Source organism: Calonectris borealis, chromosome 28, assembly GCF_964195595.1.
Source record: "Calonectris borealis chromosome 28, bCalBor7.hap1.2, whole genome shotgun sequence".
In the NCBI taxonomy this organism is placed as follows: domain Eukaryota; kingdom Metazoa; phylum Chordata; class Aves; order Procellariiformes; family Procellariidae; genus Calonectris; species Calonectris borealis.
Window position 1 is genome coordinate 3,294,218 of NC_134339.1, and position 21,961 is coordinate 3,316,178.

General features: G+C 52.0%; 1 protein-coding gene across 1 annotated transcript in view; it reads right to left on the bottom strand.

Annotated features, from left to right (window-relative positions):
• Nucleotides 1-21,961, bottom strand: part of CELF5 (CUGBP Elav-like family member 5) — a 43,379-nt gene that overhangs the window by 21,059 nt on the left and 359 nt on the right. The window contains exon 2 of the mRNA XM_075175483.1: nucleotides 14,572-14,654. Within this exon, the coding sequence (XP_075031584.1) occupies nucleotides 14,572-14,654 (83 nt within the window). The remainder of the gene's footprint in view (nucleotides 1-14,571; nucleotides 14,655-21,961) is intronic.

The following is a 21,961-nucleotide window of genomic DNA, read 5'->3' on the forward strand; positions in this document are numbered from 1 at the left end:
CAGCCATTAGTGTCGTCAGCAATAATCCAACCACAAGCAACAAGCCTGAGGGGTAGCTTAGCTCCCGTCATGTGGGAACTCTCCAGGTAAGATAGAAGAACACTTCTACCCAGCATTAAGTAACCCACAGCTTTAACTGGCTGATTTGCAACGCAGGGCAAAACTCTCATCTGCTGGAAGGTACGCCCGTCCTGTGCTGCCCAGAAAGGTGATCAACAAGCTGTAGCCTCCTGCCCAGGCCAGCAGGATCCAACAGAGCCAGAATCTCCTCCGAGGAATGGCGTACAAGGCAGATTTCCACATTCATGGCACATCTCACTCCCTGTCTCTCAGCATCATTCACAGAGGCTGACAGTGACTTGAATCAGTGACAATCATAACAAAAAACAATCAGAATATCGCAGGGAAGACCTGCACACAAGTTGCAGGTCCAGGTGCAGTCTGCCCCCTCTCTTAGGAAACACCCTCGGGAAAAACAGTAACAACAACAAAACAGAAAATGAAAACAAGACATAGTCACCAGCTGAAATGTGTTTAGAAGCCAGCATGCAAAATGTGGACTGCTGTCAGTCTCCAAGGGGTGGCCGAGCCAGGCTGGTCAGAAACCAGAGGTAGAACCCACATTCACAACAGCTGGAGGAAACCTGTGAAGTAACTTTGCCGTTCACAGGACAGAGATGCCAACCAGAAGGTGACAGGCTGCCGTGGCATGGCACACGGCTGCTGAAGCCCAACCGCTGGGCACGGGAGAGTGCTTGTGGCAGCTGGGAGCTGGGAGCTGGCTTCCACTGACTGGTGGATCTCAGGCAGGAAGAGCAGAAGCTGGGACCCAAGCGATACCATCCCTGCCTCAAGGAGCGATATGAGGCTGCTCGGCAGAGCCAGAGACTGGCTGGCAGCTCCCCAAAGGAAAGCCAAGCTGCTGCCACGCTGCATCTCTACAGGCAGCAGTGCCAACTCTCCAACTCCGTCTCCCAGGACTTGCTGTGTCATTTGGGGGAGAGGGAAAGGCTGAGGGTCCCTTTCCCACTCTCGATCAGCTGCCTGGATTTGCAGAGCTCCTAACATCCCGCTGTGCTGCCACGTGGCCCCAGCATGTGCAGCACTGGCACTCACCAGCCTCTGGGCTGCTGCTCCCCGCACCCAGGAGCTGCCAAGGACCAGGCATCTCTCTCAGCCCATGAGCTGAGTGGGATGCGGGGCAGCGGTTCCGAAGGATGCGGTCAGATATTGCTCCAGAAAGCCTCAGATTTCCTGGCTGAGAGGCAGTGGCTCCTATCGCTGCTCACAGCCTCTGGCAATGTGCCCGTGCAAGCCGAGGCTGGGGGTGTTTCGGCAGCGGGCTGGATGGGAGAGGGCAGGCAGCCCAGATGTGTGCTCGGAAGAGAGGGCTCGGTGCGGAGCCAAGAGGGGCAGCTGGCCACCTCACTCCCCACTGCTCCCACAGCACTGAGAAATAGCTTTGTTTCTACCCAGGATGCAAAACCAGGATTAAACTAAACAGATGGGGAGGGAGATGGAGGGGACAGGCTCGGATCTCAGCTTCTATGAGGCGCAAATCCATTTGGGGGAAGGGAGGGAGGAAGGGATGCCGTGGAAGCCAAGAGCATCACACCCCCAGGGATGCTGGGCGCAAGGAGTCGGAAAGGATGGGGGGAGGAGAGGGAGGGGGTTAAGTACCTGAGGACATCTCCCTGTCCCCTCCCCCAACAGGGCTGTCACTCCAGCTCCCAGCACCTAGGGTAAAGGAGGTGTTGTCATGGAAACGGTTATTCACCACATGGAACCTGACATTTGTGGTTGCCATGGAAACCAGCTCTTGGGGGCATTCCCTCTGCTTTGCACAAAAGAGACATTTTGATATGATCTCTGGGGAGGGGGCCCCTTCTACCCATCTGTCCACCCCTTTCCTTCCCCCCATCCCAGGGACTGCCACGCAGCCGAGGGTGCGCTGCAGGGCCTGCCCTTGGGACGGCGAGCCACGGCTGGGGGAGCGCACCCCCACGGCAGGGCCACGGCACAATGCCTGCAAGACAGTGGGCACGGTGGCGTTGGGTTGACGGTTGGACCCGATGATCTTACGAGGTCTTTTCCAACCTTAATGATTCTACGATTCCATGACAGCACTGGCGGCGGAGGTGCCAGCGTCGATGCCAGCACAGTGATGTGGGTTAGCACCGGTGCAAGTCTGGAAGCAAAGTCTGGCTGCGGTGACAAGAGGAAGGTGGGCTGCTCTGCACCCACAGCTTCTCTCTTGCCTACTTGACACAGCACCTTGGCAGGGCACAGGAAGACTCACCCTCCGGCAACGTCAGACCAAGCCCTCGGTCAAGGGCTGCCTCTTTCCAGAGACCTCGCCAGCTCCAGTGACTTTGAGAGCCACCCACCGAACTGAGACCTGGTCTCTGGGCTGGTCTTCATCTGCTCTGGAAGATGTGAGTAAAGAGGAGGAAACAAGATACAAGGAATTGAAGCAGGATTCTCTGCCTGCTGCTTCGTGAAATAGGAGGTCTCCCAACTGAGGCAAGGGCAGGCATGGTCCTCCTCGCAGAGAACTGGGCACCCAGACACACTTTAATCCTTCTAAGTCCCAAGTTGCCATTAAAGATGAACAAAATATCAAAGGCCTCTTAAGCAGAGGTGTGAGCCTACATGCAAAGAGAGTCCACAGCTGCTTTAACTCAACAACATAGGTCACAAGGCCTTGAGAAGCGTCCCTGTAGGGTCCTAAACGTTGTACCCAGGTCTCAAAGAGCTCTGTCCCCTACAGGAACTCAACGCACAGAAAGGATGATCAAGCCTTACCCCTTCCATTTGAGGGAGAGAGAGAGTAACAGGACAGCAGGGAGGACATGCTTCTGGCTTGCACAGCAAAGTCTGGAAGTACAAATTCTTCTGGCCTCCAGTCACCATCTCAAGCTGCACAGTAATCAGAGAACACACCTGCCTCTAAGAAAGCCATACTTGTTCATGCCTTGCTGGGCCCAGAATCCAACAGAGTCATGATGTGCCTGCCTTAAATCCCAAGTGCCAAGTAGATGCACATGCACAGACACGCATGCCTTTACCACACAAAAACACAAACATATGTGAACACACATGTGGGATGGAGAACTTGAGGAAATGATTTATGAGCCTGTGCCTGCCTCACTAGCTAAGCTCTATTTTCCTCATTAAATTATTCAGCTGAGCATTATTATTCTTCGTTTCTGAAGAATATCACATTAACATTTAGCACATGCTGTCAGGCCACCACAGGCCAAACATCACCCACCCCGAGTCCCTCACCCCTGCACTTCACGGTCCTTCCTACCTGCTCCTAATGACAGACCAAGAGCTGTCAGCTCCATGACCCGCTGGACTCAAGAAACCTCCACATGCAGCAGTGGACACCAGATGGGCAGCACACAGGAGGGAGCAAAGCTCCCACTGCCCTCCTTCAGCTTCTCCCTCACATTTGCTCTCCTGGCTGGACGCACACCTCCCCTTTCCAAACACAGCCACACGCACCCTCCACAGCTCTCACAGACGATGTTTCTCTGTCCGCATCACTCTCCTTCTCACAAGCACACAGCCTTCGTTAGCTTGCTTTCTTTGGGGTTACTGGTGGGAAGCAACTGGCCAGCCTGATGGGGGCATGAAGCTCTACCGACCACCGGAGTGTTACATGCTCCAAGCACAGCAGCCGCATTTTCTGCACAGCTCTCGGGGCAGGGAGGAGGTACAGGACAACCAGGGGATCAGGCCCAGTCAGCATGGAGTCATGAAAGACAGGTCCTGCTTGACCAACCTGATCTCCTCCTATGACAAGATGACCGGCTTAGTGGATGAGGGAAAGGCTGGGGATGTTGTCTACCTAGACTTTAGTAAAGCCTTTGACACTGTCTCCCACAGCATTCTGCTGGAGAAACTGGTTGCTCATGGCTGGGACGGGTGTACTTTTCGTTGGGTAAAAAACTGGCTGGATGGCTGGGCCCAAAAAATTGTGGTGAACGGAGTTAAATCCAGTTGGCGCCGGTCACGAGTGGCGTTCCCCAGGGCTCAGTACTGGGGCCAGTTCTGTTCAATCTCTTTATCAACGATCTGGACGAGGGGATCAAGTGTTCCCTCAGTCAGTCTGCAGATGACACCAGGTTGGGTGGGAGTGTTGATCTGCTGGAGGGCAGGAAGGCTCTGCAGAGGGACCTGGACAGGCTGGATCGATGGGCCGAGGCCAACGTATGAGGTTCAACAAGGCCAAGTGCCGGGTCCTGCACTTGGGCCACAACAACCCCAGGCAACGCTACAGACTTGGGGAAGAGTGGCTGGAAAGTGCCCAGAGGAAAAGGACCTGGGGGTGCTGGTTGACAGCCGGCTGGACATGAGCCGGCAGTGTGCTCAGGTGGCCAAGAAGGCCAACGGCACCCTGGCCTGTATCAGAACTGGTGTGGCCAGCAGGAGCAGGGAGGTGATCGTGCCCCTGTACCTCGAATCCTGTGTTCAGTTCTGGGCCCCTCACGACAAGAAGGACATGGAGGTGCTGGAGCGTGTCCAGAGGAGGGCAACGAAGCTGGTGAAGGGCCTGGAGCACAAGTCTGATGGGGAGCGGCTGAGGGAACTGGGGGTGTTCAGCCTGGAGAAGAGGAGGTGAGGGGAGACCTCATCGTGCTCTCCAACTACCTGGAAGGAGGTTGTAGCGAGGTGGGGGTCGGTCTCTTCTCCCAAGTAACAAGCGATAGGATGAGAGGAGATGGCTTCAAGGGGAGGTTTAGATTGGACGTTAGGAAAAATGTCTTCACCAAAAGGGTTGTCAAGCCTTGGAACAGGCTGCCCAGGGACATGATGGAGTCACCATCCCTGGAGGTATTTTAAAAACGTGTAGATGAGGCGCTTAGGGACATGGTGTAGTGGTGGGCTTAGCAGTGCTAGGTTAACAGTTGGACTTGATGATCTTAAAGGTCTTTTTCAACCTAAACGATTCTGTGAGGAGATACCCGGTGGTAAGAGAGTCACTGCAGCCCAGAGGAGCCTAGAGGTTTCTAGGGAAGAGGCAGGGGTGAGAGGCCTTGCTGGCGAGTGTCTAGATCACATCCCACCCCCGCCGCAGCATCTGGTCAGCACAGAGAAATGGGGAACTCTGCTTTGTTTGGGCTTCCTCCCTGCTTTCACAGAAATGCTCCCCCCCTGCTCCCATAGCACTCTTGGGATCACGGATCTAAGGAAAATTCCTGGCCCTGCTGAAGTCAGAGGAAGCTTTGCTATTGGTTTCACCCAGGCCAAAATGCACCATTTCTCTCACCACACCCCAAAAAACCCTTCTGGAGCTGAACTGGCTCCCCACATTGACACTGATGCCCAGTATGAGCTGTCATCTCACCAATCTGGTAGCCACGTTTTCCAAGGAGGAGCAGTGACCCCTAGCTCTCGCTTCCTCAGCTTTCAAACTGCAAAAGCTGGGTAGAGGGAGAAAGCCCCCCTGGGACAGCAGGGCAAGCCTCTCTATTAATTAGGAGTAAGTGATGTAAAATAGCCCCTCAGGTGCAATGCAGGGGAACCTCATAGTGTTAAGTGGATCAGAGGCAGAGAGCATGAAACACACAATGCAGGCTGGCTCCTCTGGGACGTCAGGAACCAAAAGGCATCCAAGGCCATTGGCAGAATTAGGTCCCGGGCTCTTAGGCTTTGCAAATTGTGGGCTGGTCCTCTTCTGGCCAGTTAAAAATGCCCTGCCTGAATGATCACCACTTCTAGCTGTGCAGAGCACATAAATCTAAATGCTAATTTGCTCATTTGGGTTCTGTTTCTGCTTGGGAACGCAAGCAGTGATGGATTGGTGCCAGTCTCAGTGCTCGAGTCTCCTGCTTGCATCTTTCCACTGACGTCTCTGCGTACCTCAGTCCTATCCAGAAGAACCATCCTTCCCTGAGAAAGGGGAGTTGTCTCACACAGAAACATGAGCAACATTAGCACCAAGCACCGTTCCAGCACGGCTCTAAAGGGTGCTTATGAATTCACCCCATCCAATCCCATTATGAAGGAGACATGGATAATTACAAGTACTGTGTTCCAGATGGAGGAATCAAGGCACGTGACAATGAAGGACATGCAGGAAGTCTGTGGCAGAAGCAGGATGCGAAGTCCAGAGTCCAAACCACACAGCTCCTGACTGCATTTTCCATGAGCAAGGAAGATTGTTGGAGGACTTCGCCCAACTGCTTTGTGTCACCAAGAAGAGGACTCATAAACTCCAACTCCTCTCACAAGTTTCTTTGGGGGGTATTTTCCCTACCCCCAGCCCAGAGGGCAAATCGGGCAGAACAGGGAAGTTATCCCCCATTCCTCACTGAAGCTGAGTGCATGCAGGAATCAGCAAGCAGACATCCGAGCCGTCCGCGGGCCACAACACACGTGGACTGGCTCCTTTACCTCTTGGATTCTCTGCTGCGCTGCGTTCCTTCCTCCTTAACACCTCCCTTAATTCTTGTCCCCACCGTAGCTAGTGCTGCTCTGGGAGGAAGGCAAGCAACTTATCGCCATGACTCAGCCTTTGAATCTCCCTGGTATCTCTATGGAAGTGACAGCGCCGTTACTGTGCATTAACATCAGACAAGCAGCAGGGAGGCCAGCCCAACATAGCAATTACAGCCCCTATCACGTACGTGACTGTTTGGTGCACACATTTAAGTGCGGTCTCTCAGGACTCCATGGTCAGTCTGTCCTCATGGGGCTTCTTCCTCGACGTTTCAGTGCGCCGCAGGGCACTGCATCAACGAGGGCATTAGATGATCTTCCCTGTTGCCCTGATCTCTTCTTGTCACTCGTGATTAGGGCCACGGAAGGTCAAAGGAGCTTTTAGGTGAGAGGAGGAAAGTGCCAACTTTCTCAAAACCTTTTCTACAGGTGCTAGGACAAGTTTCCCCCAGAGGCACCAGGAAGAAAAATCCTGGGCCAAATTCAGGCGAGGTTTCTTGAAACCCCCTTTCTGGTTTCAAGGGGGCTGTTCAGCAGTGCAAAGAGTAGTAGTATTTGGCCCCAAACTTCCTCCTACTCCTCCCCGCTCTTGCAAGACAGGGCTGAAGGAACTGAAAACCCCAAAAGCTCCTCTAGCAAGTTCATCAAGACCACAAGAGATCATTCCGGCCACCAGAAAGCCATGGGTCTGAGGACCAGGCACAGCTTGGTGCTCAGGCCCGTAGTCCTGCATCAGTTGCAGGACCTTGCTTCAGCAGAGACAGGGTCTTGCCACCCTCGGCTTGCCCAAGGAGGCTCTGATCACAGGAGCCATTCCCAGCTCCAAGGAAGGGGGAAAGTGCTCAGCAGGCCTACAAAAAGCAGGAATAAGATAGTATGAGATGGGTCACCAAGTTACTGCGAGCAAGTGCAAGAAAGCTGCAGAGGGGAAAGCTGGGAGCGCCGGCTTTCATCTTTCTGACAGGCTGTTTGGAGAAGACATCCAACACCCATCTTTCCCTGCGCACCACTGACCCTGACACGCTCGGGTGCTTCCCCGTGCCCAAGCGGGAGCCTCCAAGGACCTCAGCAAACTGGCGAAGGGCAGAGCGAGGGGCACCGAGCTGACAGGCGCAGCCAGGCCTGCAGAGAGCCTGCCCAGGCCTCTCGTAGATGCGCCGAAGGCTGACACGCTGCCGTCGGTCTGGGGGGTAGTGGCAGCTCCTCAGTGCCCCCGCCTCTCCTCCCCCCACGGCGGGTTAATTACAGCAGCCGAGAAAGAGTTCTCCGCTAATTTAACACACTTTGGTGGCTGCGGACGGGGCCAAGCAGACAGGCAGCAGGGACCCTCTGCCCCGGCTGCTGCACACAGGCCGAGTGCACCGGTTCCCACGGCAACCGTTAACAGTCCCAGCGGTGCAAAATCTCCTGCGATAACGACGCGCCCACGGGAAAACCCACTGAAAATGGGCCTGAGGCCCAGTGACACCGTAAGAACCCCCCCGAGCCATCTCTTCTCTGGGTTGAACACCAAAAGTTATGGCTGATATTAGATAAACTATTTCACTTCTCACAGACTGGAAGAGAGGCCCAGAGCGATTGCGGGATCTCCTTGGAGATCTCCAACTGAGTTTTGGGTAAGGTCCTCAGTGATCTGATGTAGTTAGCCTTGCTTTGAGGGGGGTTGGACCAGAGACCCCAGAGGTCTCTTCCAACATAAATTATTCTGTCATAGAATCATAGAATCATACAGGTTGGAAAAGACCTCTAAGATCATCGTGTCCAACCGTCAACCCAACACACCATGTCCACTAAACCATGTCCCTAAGGGCCCCATCTACACGTCTTTTAAATACCTCCAGGGATGGGGACTCCACCACGTCCCTGGGCAGCCTGTTCCAAGGCCTGACCACTCTTTCAGGAAAGAAATTTCTCCTCATGTCCAATCTAAACCTCCCTTGGTGCAACTTGAGGCCATCTCCTCTCGTCCTATCGCTGTTACTTGGCAGAAGAGACCAACACCCACCTCACTACAACCTCCTTTCAGGGAGTTGTAGAGCACGATGAGGTCTCCCCTCACCTCCTCTTCTCCAGGCTGAACACCCCCAGTTCCCTCAGCCACTCCCCATCAGACTTGTGCTCCAGGCCCTCCACCAGCTTCGTTGCCCTCCTCTGGACACGCTCCAGCCCCTCCATGTGATTCTATATCCGTATTCTCAAACACTTGTGTGCATGCACACACATATATATGACCCTGGGGAGATGGGAATGCAGAGTCATGCTCAGGAGTGTGGGTGCCTTTGCAAAGACGAAGGTCTCCGTGGGTTGGCGCGCAGGTGCGTGCGTGCGCGTTCACATGCGAGCTTGCCAGGGAACGCGCCAGCTCTGGGAGACAAAGGTCTAAGCTCTGTGCTACAAGGAGATGCGAGTGCCCAGTTGTGCAAAGGGTAGCAATTTCTAGGGAGAAAGAGAAGCCCCTTGTGCACAGGACAGAGCCTGCATGTGTGGCGTTTGGTCAGCATGTGGGAACGGGCGCTGATCTTTAATTTCATTATCCTTCCCAGTCCGTAGGCAGCAGGAGCCAACGTTTGCCTTGGCAGCTTGCCTCCCCCTGCCTCTTCAGGGCACCTACTTCGTAGGGCTGCTGCCTTGCCTCACTGCTAGTTAGAATCATAGAATCATTAAGGTGGGAAAAGACCTCTAAGATCATCGAGTCCAACCGTCAACCCAACACTACCATGCCCACTAAACCATGTCCCTAAGCGCCTCATCCACACGTCTTTTAAATACTTCCAGGGATGGGGACTCAGCCCCTGAAGCCAAACCCCCACCAGCACAAGCATTTGCAATTCTCTCTGCAGTGAGCAGGCACTTCTGTTGCTCCTGGCCAGGGGCTGCTTTAGCCCAGCACCTTCATGTCCTGGTGCTGCCATTTCAGAGACAGCCTTGACACGCTCTCTGTATTGCCACCTTCTACCAATAATGCTGCATGGGTCTCATGAATCTGCTGATATTGTCTATCAAACCTGCAGGATGGACACGGGAAAAACTTCTCCACCCTGCCCTGCCCAAAGGTTCAACCTGCAGAGGCCACCTCAAAGATTAACCACCGGAGTCCAGCTTCAGCCCCCGACCAAACATTCGGGCCCCCTACTCCACTCCTCAGCACGGCTCCCAGCTTTGCCAGCTGCAATATCCTGTAGTATTCACGTGAAGAAACTTTCAGAAATACTGGTCCAGGCTGGCTTCACACAAGCACTCGTACAACAGAGAGGGGAGGGGAGAATGAGGGGCTTTGACCTCTCTACCAAAACCCCTCCAGTCGCCTGTGTTCCCTTATATCCCCACGGGCTGTGGATCCTGACAGATGGCCCGCGGTGAGCCCTTGCTCCTGGCAGCACAGGAGACAGCCTGCCCACAAGGATGCCCTCTGCTCAAGCTCTGCATTAGTCCTTGTGCCCAACCATCTGAGTTAGTGCTGCAGCATCTCAACCCCTGGTACATTCCTAGAGTCTCTCTCTGCTCTTATGCTGCTGCTCTCTGTAATTTTCCATTCCTGTGTCCCTGCCTTCCCAAGCCGTCACCGCATCCATGAGTTCTCCCCTCGATGTAGCCACATTTCAGTACCCCCATCACTGCTCTTAAACTGCCCACATTCCCACCTTGGATCAATACCAATTTCTGCCACTTACTTGCCTACCTTTCAGCAAGCCCTTCTTTGTTCTGCATAGAAATAAAACTGTAACTGTACCTTGCCAGAAGAATTACTTTTTTAAACCCACCCCCCCCCCGCTTCCTCCCTCTATTCTTCTTCCCCTTCTTCTTCAGGAGCAATTTTATGTAATTTGCAACTGTCTGGCTGCAAATGAAAAGAGACACAAAGCGTTTCTGCGAAATATTGAAAAGCTGGCTGCTTTTCCCTCAAATTTCACTTAGCGAGAGGCTTTAACTTGTTGTGTGATCACTGCATGTCATTAATAACCTCTCCAATTCCTTTCAGAACTCAGCAAAGTGAAGGCACAATCACGAATCAAAGGCATGGGTTATTGAGATATAATATCGTTTCACCGAGCCAGGGAGGAGCGTGCCAAGGAGCGGGGAGAAGGTGAAACACTGCACGGCTAGGCTGGCTGGCAGCTGAAGAGGACACCAGATTTAGGAAGAAGCGTAAGGGCTTGATTCCCTCTCTGCTTTTCAGATCCAAAGGTTTTGCCTCTGTTCAGTCTCCATGGGTTGTGCGTATTTCCCCAAGCCCTGTGGGCTCACAAAGGGAGCTGGTTTCTATTCTGTTCCTCAGGCAGATCTGTCTCCATCTCTGTTGAGGCTTTGGAGCCCAAATTGCTTTATTGGGACTGAGTCAGACTTAATTGTGCAGTTCCCCAGCCTGTCCTCGGGGAGCAAAACTGGGGAGCACGAAAGAGGATCTTTGCACGTGCAGGATGCAGAAAGCATGTGAAGGGCAGGGAGGAGGAGCGTGTCAGGCTGGTAGGAGGTGGTGCTGGGCAGATGCTGGCGATGTCTATACGTTACACAGCATGAGTCGCTGTGAGCGAGGTGCGACGCGCTTCCCGCTTGTCACGTGTAGTGACGAGGCTGATGGGCAAACGTGTCTTGCTTCGTGCCAGCCCTTCGGCTGTGCTGAGGCTCACAAGTTGCTGTCCACATCTGAGGGCCCCCACCACAGTGTGGGGGGACAGGCTCCCTGCCCACGCAGCCACAAGGCAGGGCGTTCTTCCTGCTTACCCCAGCTGACAGCAAGGGCATAGACACTTGGCACCCTTTTAAGCTCCTCAGAAGGGTGATCAGACACTTCTGCTAATTCACTGAGGATGCGCTTTACCTCTCTGTTCTAGGAAGCTCCATCCTTCCTTCCCCAAAGGAAGATTCACACATTTGTTACTTCCAGACTGCACTGATAGCAATTCACCAGCTCTGAAGGCAACACAGGTCTTTTAGATAATACATTAGACAAGCTGACAGTCTTCTTGCTTTACACCCTGAACACAGTAGCCCTTACAAAAGGGAGTGAAAGCCAAAAATGTCTACCTTTGGAAAAAGATGCTAAGCCTTACTGTCAAAAAATAAGCTTTTTTGAGTTTAAATACTGTTTAGCTACCATATATCCAACAGCCCTCAATCTAAAAATAAACAAGAATTTTGATCTCCCGAAAGGAGAACTTGCCCGAAATGCCGTAAAAGCAAATAGAGACCGTAGTGATTCCTACTGACTTATGTGGAAAACCTACAATATAAACATAAACCCTAGGACAGCTACACTGCAGGTATGGCCATGCAGGATCAATGTGGCTGACATCGCTAGCATCAGACCGGAGGGCCTAAGCAATACCTCCGTGGGCACAGGCCCACCCAGTGACAGACTTGGAAGAGAACCCAGAAGTCCTGCTCCAGCTGCCTGATCACAGCCAAGGACCCATCAGAAACCGTATCAAAGCATTTCCCTAAGTCTGTCCTTTCCAAATCCCCAGTGTAGCCTAAGCCATTTGTCTCTGTTCAGGTTCACGAACTGTTGAGATCAACCACTGGTCTCTGCATTGAGACCAACAAAGGAAGGTACTTGGGTCCTTGGGGCATCTATGGTTGCTTTGCAATACAGTGGCAAGCGTAGGATTACCAACAAGATCCTTTCTACGCAGTTTGATCCCTTGCTGTCTCTAAACACGCTGATGCTTGGTCATGCATTCAGATGACAGTTTGACACCCTACACTGATGTCATACGCTCTTAAAACTTTCTTCTTGCTATTGCTATGTGCAATAAAGAGACAGTAAATGGGTAAAATGAACAAGAAATCGCTTCTTTACCAGACTATGGCCCATTTACTGAAATCCCAGCGGTGTGGTCCAGCACATTCTGTTCTCTGTCTTATGCTAGGGTCCTCGCTATATTTCTGGTGAAAGGCTTTGCCACAGAGTTCATCAGAAGATGATCTAGGTGTGCATGTACAGAGACGAAATTTCACGGCCTTGTTCCCAACACAGGGAAACAATCCGTTACCAAGCACTCCTGCCCGTGACTCATTTCCAGAGTATCCTCTGTGATAGCTGGGTCAGAGCATGGGCGATACCATACAGACACAAGCAAACCAGGCCAAGAAAACAGGGCTGAAAGCTACCTCAGGTCACCCAGCCCATGCCCATGCCAAGACCAACTCTACGCACATCAGGATGGAGGTCTGTTCCATTCTGGTAGTAACCATCTCGAAATGGCCACTAAAATGACCAAAGAGAGGGAATCCTGCCTTCTTGGTCATTGAGGGACTTTCCAAAAGAGAAACTAAATGTGATGAAGTGGTGTATCGCCAGCCTGAAAACAGACAGCTCCAAATGCAGCACAGCTCATCTTCATCTTAATCCTGAAGCTTAATTACAGCGCATTGCTCATTAACTGTCTCCAGACAAACATGTTCGAAAGTACTCAGCCAGCACAGACTTCTTGCTGTTCCCAAGCAGTTTCTTACACCTCCCTTAACATAAAAAGCCTTTAGATCACCACATCCCAGATAAATTGCTGCTTTAAATACTACTCCGTGCAGCACCCTATAACGACTGAGAGCACAAACAGAGAACATAGTGAAACATGCAACAAATCCCAATGTAGAACTGCAGCAAAACTGGGATTGCCTTGAATCCACCGAGCCTCACATGAATAACCTTTCGGAGTCCCTTTACAGGTACGAGGTAGAGACATGTCTGTCTTCTCCTTTGTGGTACAGCACTGGACCACGACTCATCTCGACTACTCCTCCATCCTTGAACTTGTTCTTAATAGATTCTGTCAGTTCTGCCCTGGACCAACACACACAGATTACGTTGCTTTAGCGTGAAAGGGTGACCTGTTCCCCTCACACAAAATTAACTCAAACAGTATTTGAGCACCTGGTTATCTGCACTCTTCCCCCTTGCTGCCCTGAGATAACCTGAAACAGTAAAAATCCTACTAAGTGGTAATTAAGTTACACGCGTTTTCCAGCCCTCAAATGCCAACACAGGCCCATGCAAAAAGGGAGCACAGGTAAACATATATGGAAAAGGATGTGTGCGTGGAGGTCTTGAGGGAAGCTGGGAGAGGTGAGGGAAGCTATTTGGACCTGTATGGATTAAAGAGGAAATGTTATGGTTAAGAATTCCTAACCCCTCTCCAGAGACCCCTGGTTTACATTAATTATTCTGTTGCCTTGAGCACTCAGGACCTCCCGTGAGCTTCTGCCTATAAGTACCCAACTTCTCCGCCTACTCGCCTCCAAATAAATCCTTCCAACACGCTTGATCAACCCCCTCAGTGCAGCAAGGGAACTGCCCAGTCAAAGCTCTCAAATCACACCAAAATGGGAACGGCAACAATTCAGAACTCCTTTTAGCCCACCAGCAGGTCCCAGGGAGGCAGAGGACTTCCCTGCGAGGAGGGACCTGTTCCCCAGTGCCTGGTCTCCTGCGATCCCTACTGCATTTTGCTCCCAACACCAGCTGTGGAGCAAGCAGGACCCAGGAACAGACCACAGCTAGTTCAGCAGTCTTGCTCTCACCTATACAACCCATTTCTCTTCCAAACAATGGGATGTGGCAAGTGTATTTTTTTTCTTCTGAGAAGCTGATCCAACTCAGCCACTGCATTAGAAGTCATTTTGGGTCCTGCACAAAGCCACCCAACAAATTGTCCAGGCACCCTGCAGGGCAATGGCAAATAGGAGCAGATGCACCAGGAAGTTCTGCACACCTGGAGGAACAGGGTCTGGCACCTTGCCTTGTCTCCTGTCAGCTTTCCAGCATGCACACTGTGCAAGCTGGGCCCACGCACGTCACCCCAAAGCCCACAGCTCCCTAGCAACAGGGACAGATAGCTGAAGATGTCACGTCACACCACAGAGACCAAAGAGCAGCACAGGAATAGGCTTGGCTGGAGTTACCTGGGGCAGCCTTGGCAAGGTGGAGAAAAGAGCAGCAGCTCTGTGAAGAGCGGCGCTGTGCTTTGGCTCCCACGTCCCTCTTCTAACCCCCAAGCCACATTTCTCTTTCACAAGCAGGAAAATTAATCTAAGCCACTTGTCACCTTCACTCCCTCCCCTGACAATCCCCCATTCGCCTGCCCATGGCATCAGCTCCAGGCACAATTCCCTGGGACTTACCCCTGGCAAAGTCTTCTGCTCATGCAGTGCTGTCTGGGCTTTGATGGCAGAGTCTCTGGCACAGTACGTGAGGAACGCACAACCTGCGGTGGATACAGCAAGCGTCAAGTTAGACATGCAATTGCAGATGCACATCGACACGACGTTCCTTCTCTGGTAACAGCAGGTGACCAAAGTACAAGAAGCACAGGAACCACAGATGCTGCCCAGTTCCAGCAGACCTCCATCCCAATGCTTCTGCTCAGGTACTACAGGACAGCCCTTGTGAGAGACCTGACTCTTTTTACGGAGAAGAGAGGAGGCTTGCTAATTAAAGGTGCAAATGTAATTTGGATGTGTCGAGAACTCTAGGGAAAAAGACAAAGAAACAACATTAAAGAACTTGCAGGCCCCATCCAAGGTCTGTTGAAGTCATGGGAAAGGGTTCCAGTGAATCAACCAGGTTGAACAAGGTGAGAAGCAACAGGAGAGGAAAACGCAAGCTAATGTTGCCTGTGGGAGAAACAGCCCAAAACTCGAGGATCAGAGGAGATGCAAGGACCAGTATGATTATTGATACAAAAAAAAAAAAAAAAGCAAGGAAAGAAGAAAAGCGTCTGGGATTTTAGGCTCACATGAAAGCTCCATGATCCAGATTCATGGAATCATGGAAAGCTACAGAAGGAGAGGCCTGGCTTTCTGTGCCACACCCGTACAATGTGCACAAACACACAAATATGCATATGCATGACAAGGGAAATACAGAGAACAGCAAAGCGTAACGCATTCTGCAAGGGCCAGCTGAAGAAGCAAGATGAAAAGCACACGGAAAAGGCCAGATCCTGACATTCTTAGTCAAGATTTGACTCAACATCTTTAGGCTAAGACTGGAGCCAAGGGAGGAGAGGAGGAATTGTAGCCCCTCCAGGAAGAAAAGGGATCACCTTTGGGTGCTCTGATGCTAAGAATAATCAAATGAAACTAAGCAAAGGAAAAATTTGGCTGGTTATCAAGAAACATTTCCTAGCAGAGAAAGATTTATTAGACTGTGGAATGATCTCCCCAGGGAAATGGCTGGAGCTCCGTCACTTCAGTTGTTTCAGATGAGGATGGGCAAAGCACTGGAGAATAGACTCAAACACTAAAATGCATCTGACCCCCTCACTCAGCCCCCTCCTATGCGCAGTGGTGTTTCACGTCCTAAGCAAAGGCAGGACGCGTCCCTTCAGCTTGTGGCTAAATGTCCATGTCTATATTGTCGTGCTGGGGCTGCAGATGCATTCTTATGGTCCAAACTGAGAGGCCCATTCTTTTGCCCCCACCTTCTTGTGCCTGGCTTGGGGTGCTCCAAAGCTGCTTCAGCTTGCCATGGATCCAAAGGTGGATGCAGGACAGGGGCTGTCTGGATTTCTCCCCTCCACCTCAGAGTGACTCCATGGTACACAACGCTTTGAGGCCACACGGACGGCAGCTGCTCAGGACAATCCCAACCCACGGCAACAAGATTATGCTGTTCTTCCATCTCAACTCCAATAAATTGCTGCAGCTAAGCAAATCACGCCTGTCCTCACAGCTCTTGCTAGGGAAAAAACCCTTCACAAACAGCACACAAGTATTAGATATCTCAAACAGGTAATTAAAGCTCCTTATTGCCCAGGTTTTGAACAGAGAATGCTGCACCAAGGCCAGACGTGGGATCACCAGATAATTTAACAAATGCAGCGAAGCCGGGAAGCATGCAGGTAACCTTCACTTCTCATGGCAAAGGCAGCTAGCCCTACTGTTGGAGAAGAAGCACCCCTTTGCTTTCGCTCTCCCCTCGCAGACTGCTGCGATGTCAAGCCCCAGGAAAAGCCTCAAAAGCACCTGTACAACCAGAAAGCCCAAACCCTATTTCTAACAGATTTGGAGGCCTGGTCACCAAAGTCCCAAACACAGATGCTTGCCTGATTCCACCTGCTGCTTCAGTCTGCTGCTTTGCAAGCCACACAAGACCCGTTCTGAGATAATCAGGGTCAGTTTAGCACACAAAACTGACGTCAGGAGCTGGGAATAAGCAATTTATTCCACAAGAGCTTCAATGCATTGGTACTATGCCCACGTGCAATGAAGACACCATCCGTGCCTCAGGAGAATTAGCCATCAAACCTAAGAAAACTAAGGATAGGAGAGGACTAAGTCTACTTGAAGCTACCTGCTGAGTTAAGCACTCAAACTCAGTCCCTGAGTCCCAATTCCAGTGCTCAGCTACATCAGAACTGAGGTAACGCACAGTGGCAGGCTCAAAAACCTCAACCCATGGGAGGAGAAGGATAAAATGAGGATTGGACAAAGCTACACCACTTAGTGGGTATAAAGGAGAGAGACTCCTCATGCAGGGATAGAGTGTTATTTTGCAAGGTACTGCCATCATGCCAGATCAGGGATTTGTAAAGCCCAGCAACACCTACATCTACCAGCACCAATCCAAAAAAGTGCCATGAATCCCCTCCCTAGAGCCCTCCAGTCCTTCTCTTCCCTACAGCAAAGGCAGCCCAAAATACTGTTCATCTTTTAGGTGCTCGGGTATCTGCACCAAGAGGCAGCAGCCTCTGGAGACAGAAGCATCCTGCAGCTACGGAGCCTGAAGATGCCTCACTCAAATCTCCTGCTTCACTCCCAGGGCAATCCTTGCTGCTGCTCTGTTTTTCGAGGATGTGGATATTTGCTCAAGAAGAGCCAGCTCGTACTCCCTCCCTTCACTCAAGCCTGAAACAGCACTTGGGCAACCTCTAACAACAGGCTGTGTCTGGGCTGGACTGGGACAAGCAAGCCTATGGGCAGCCCTGTCCGCTGCTCCGTCCCTGAGCTCTCCATGTCTCTAAGCTTTCAGGACATTCAGCTCATTCATCTCATTCCTGCTTCCCAAATAGCAGGAATGTGGGAGGCTGTACGGGCTGTGGAAAGGAGGGAGCTAAAGAGGTCAGCTACGTCCTTTGGAAAACACGATTACTGTCCTCCGCAGCCAGATATTTTGGAGGTAGGATGCAGGAGTCAATTCTGTTCTCTCTGCAAAGTCCTGGTCAGAAATACAGAAAGGAGTTTTGCAGAAACACTACACGCTAAGCCTAATTGTGTAAACAAATATTTGGGAAAATATTCTGAAGAGACATTATCTCTTGCAAACTAACTCTTCAGCTGCTCCTTAGGATGCAACAAGTAAATGAAGCACCAGGCATCTTCCACAACCTCCGCTTGTCCCCTGCTTCGCCTGAAGCTTACAGAAGTACCAGAGGCTCAAGGAAAGCCACGTTTTCCCAGCTAGGAAGGGTTTCCATGCTGTGACAGGACCCTGCCTACCATGTCTTTCATGGGTTCTTCAGGCTCCTAAAACTTTGAGCCTGACACTCGACAGTGAGGAGATGTCCACCGAGGGGCGAAGGGGCCCGTCACTCTCACCAGGTTTTCTCAAGTTCCACATTAGTTAACAGCAAACTCAGGTCAACAGGCTTATGCCCCTTTGGGCACTTCCAACACCAAGTCAGTTATGTCTGCTGAGACATGGGACGTGGCGTTAAAAAGTGCCAGCCTTGAAGGTCCCAGGCACCCGGCCAACCAGGTGGTGTTGATGATCCAGTCACAGACCAGGGGAGCGTAACAGCACCCATGAAATCAAGCCCTTACGAGTCCTAAATGGGGGAACTTGGACTGGAGCTGCTGCTGGACAGCGAGAGCCATGACCCCCCGTGGCCAGGGACGCCTCCACCATCGTCTGCTTCCTCTGAGGACTGAGCGACTCGTCTTCCTTTATATGATTTTTGAGTCTAGATTATGATTGTTATATTGATACAGCAAACCATGTATTAAAATTTAACCTGACCTGCAGGGACTCGAGATGATTAGAAATCCTAAGTTAAGTTGTATTATAAATTCTGTATTATGCTACTTATAGATTGTACTATAGTGATTCTGCTTGTAGAAATCCTGTGCAATTCTAATCATAAATTCTCTGCTATACTCACCATAAAATTCTGTTAAGAAAATAAAGCTTTAAATGTAACTATGACTTAGTGCCATCACCATTCTGCCAAGAATCCCTAGAAGAACCTGTATGTCCCCTTAGTGTCGGGTGACACCACCCTACTCCCACTGGCTCCAGGAGGGTTTCCAGCTCCCTGTAAGCAGAACCCAGCCTCGTTCCACTTGCAAGAGACTGCAGCAAAAAAAGAAAAAAAAAAAAGAAAAAAAAAAAAGATATTCTGTGCCTGATCCTCCCTACAAACCACACATTCATTCTGGGATGTAGTCCCTTCAGATCCTAAACATTACTCCAGACATCATCGGTCTAAAACCTTGAGCAAGAAAAGGCTGTCAGTCTGCAGAAGAGAGGGGTCTCTAAATTGAGCTGAGCATTAGAAATCACATCAAATACTTCAGCAGGGGAAGCATGGAGTCAGCGAGGAGCTTATCTACAAGCCTGCAGAAGCTAAGTCAAAACTCAGCTGCCAGTGAGGCAAGTTAGGCTGCGGTTATCACCTCCTTGCCCTTTGGAGAAGCCACCCATCTGTCCACACACCGTACACGTACGTCTCCACACCCCCCCCGAGAAGGCTGCTCCTGTCCCTGCAGTTCAGTTTAGTATCTCACACTCCAGAATCTCTCCACTTTCCCTACCACGGGCACTGCTAGGAAACCCATCCAGGAGAGCACAGTTGACACTCATGGAGGAGCTGCCTTCTGGCCAACTCTGGAACACAAGGCCAAAAATTTCCACTTGATTCTCCCCGCTCGGTCTCCTCTGACCCATTCCAAAAACCTGTTCAAATGCCTCCCTGCTCTTCCCATGAAAATATTAGCTTTAAGACAAACACTGCCATTAACATGCAAATGTATCTGTGATTAACATAAATAGAAAAACTGCCTCATGAATAATATTAGGCGGCTGGAACAGTATCAACTACCAGTAGTCAGGTTGCCGAGACATGAATAGCCAGGCACTAACAGAACCATTTCATAACGGTGCTCATGGTTCCAGCAGGCCTGTAAGATCCTCCTCTGCTTCCAGTGAATTCGTCAGTTCTCAGCACCTGCGCAGGACAGTCCTAGGTAGCTCTTGGGCTCTCAGGCTGCAGCCCAATTCTCACCCTCCTGCCCCTGGCAGGCCTTTTCCACCTTTCCTTCCTCCCTGGGGCTCAGCTCCACATCAAGCTGCAAGGGATTGCACGAGGAGCCGCTGGGCTTTACCAGCAGCGCTGGCTTCTCACACAACCGCTTCTCCCCGTCTAGGGAAAGAAAAGGAAAAAGCAGATGGAAGCTGCATGTGAGCTGTCAATTGGATCTCGCTGCAGAGCAGGGAGCATGGGGAGAGAAAACTGAATCTGCTGTCACAACTGCCCCAGAAAGATTATGGCTTCTGCGTGGCGCGGGAATGAGCGCCCGGTTATCCAGATTTGCCAAAGCCTTCCCCTGACCAGCGGCTGTGAAGCCCCGGCCAGCTCCTGTGACGGCGCTTCGGGCCGCTGCGGCTTCTGGGTCAGGTCTGGCACCCTCCGGGCCTGCTGATGCTAACGGGAGCGGCGGCTCCTCGCCGGGCTGGCCTTCTCGCATGGAGCCTGAGCCAATGCAGCCAGACCCGGTGAGATGGGAGGGGAAGGCTGGGGTCAGGGTTGGCTGGGCTGTGGGTCTAACCTCCTCGCTGCATGCTACCCCACCCCCACATCCTTGTGGAGGAACGATTTCTTTGGAGATGTACGTTGCCTATTCCTGTAGGTTCAGGGCCTATATGTAAACCCATGCCTCCAGGAAAGGAATCCCAATCTTTCACTTTGTACAAAACAGGGCGGGGGGGGCGGGCAGAGGAAACCAAAGGTGTGTGGAAATGACTGTACAATAGCCACCAGAAGAACCTACACATCTCAACAGCCTTTTCTGGACAGAACAGAGCACCAACAACCCCTGACCAACACCTGCTTCCGCTCAAAAATGTCAAAATTTATTTTGCTGCAGGAATCCTGCATTTAGCAGCAAGTTAAATGTCACACAGATCTGGCTAATACCAGCGCTGCCCCCTCTAATTTCCATATCTAAGTGGCAGATCCCTAGAATCTGTCTCCTGCCTGGAACCTGACCTCAGACCACACAATCTATATTTAATACGTCAACTGAAATGAAATGTGCAATTGCCTCTTGCCTCGGGCCCATTCTTCTCCTCGCTGGTTTGAAACCTGGCAGCTCACTGTCAGATGGGAGCAGGTTTGGACTCAGTCCCTTGCACACATAGACACACAAGCACATGGCATTTTGCTTCTGAAGTCCCAAGCAGTTAAATTCAAGACAGCCCAGCTCCCAGAGGCTTCAACGAGGAACTGTTTTCCTTTTCTGTTGGGGTTAGATTTGGCCTTTTGTTTGAAAATGAACTTATTTTTTCTGTTGTCCCCTTCCCTCTCTGTTCAGTCTAAAATGGTTCAAGTTGCCATGGCGCTCACAGTTTTTCTTACCTTCCCTCCTAAATCCGAAACCAGAGGCACCAGGATCGAACGCAACTCGCACCCCCTCCAACGCGCACCAAGACATGACCCCACCACAAATCGTTTTAGGGCACTGAGGCCCAGGCTGAGCACTGACAGCTTTCAAGGTACTTACTGTAGGTTCCCTGCAGGCTCGCTCTACATGTGCCAGGGAGTGGTGCTGCCATCACTCTCTCAGATCTCACAGCAAACGGGTTCCGTGAATTCCCACTCACGGCTGGAGCTGTGGTGATCACAAGACCCCAAACACCTGCTGGGGGTGGGCTAGAACCGCCCCACAGAAGGGAGCTGACATCCTGAACACGACAGCTTTTCAAAACACAGCTTTCAAATACAAAAATAAGTGCAGCTGAACAAGCCTCCTCAAACTTTTTAGCATCCACGAAAGGTCTTTCAGCGAAGACAGACCCCTCATCTATCCCAGTCTATCACCAAGAAGGCCCTTCATCTACCCCAAACGCCACTGGCAACAGCGGATTTGCGGCCGTTAGTCTTTGTTACGCGGATTTCACACCCGTGGCGCCGTGTTCCTGCCCGGGAGGAGGTCTGGGACCGCAGGGAGGGCGGCTGCCGCCCCCCGAGGGCTCCCGCTTCAGCCCCCGCTGCCGCGACCCGCAGCAGCCTCGGTCCGCCCCGCCGCGCCTTTGTCACAGCACCCCACGCACCGGCGCCAGGCCCCGGGCTACCAGCGGGGTGCCGGGAGCGGGGCTGGAGGGCTGCGCGGGCGCGGCCGGGCTCCGCGGGGCTCCGAGGCGGGGACGCCGAGCCCCACCCGGGCCACGGTGCCCGCCCGTGGGCGCCGGGGATGCAGACCCTTTCCCGGGCAGCGGATCAGGGGGCGCGAGGCCCCGCCGGGGGGCGGGGGGGAGAGGACAGAGGCAGCACGTCGCGGTGGGTCACGCGTG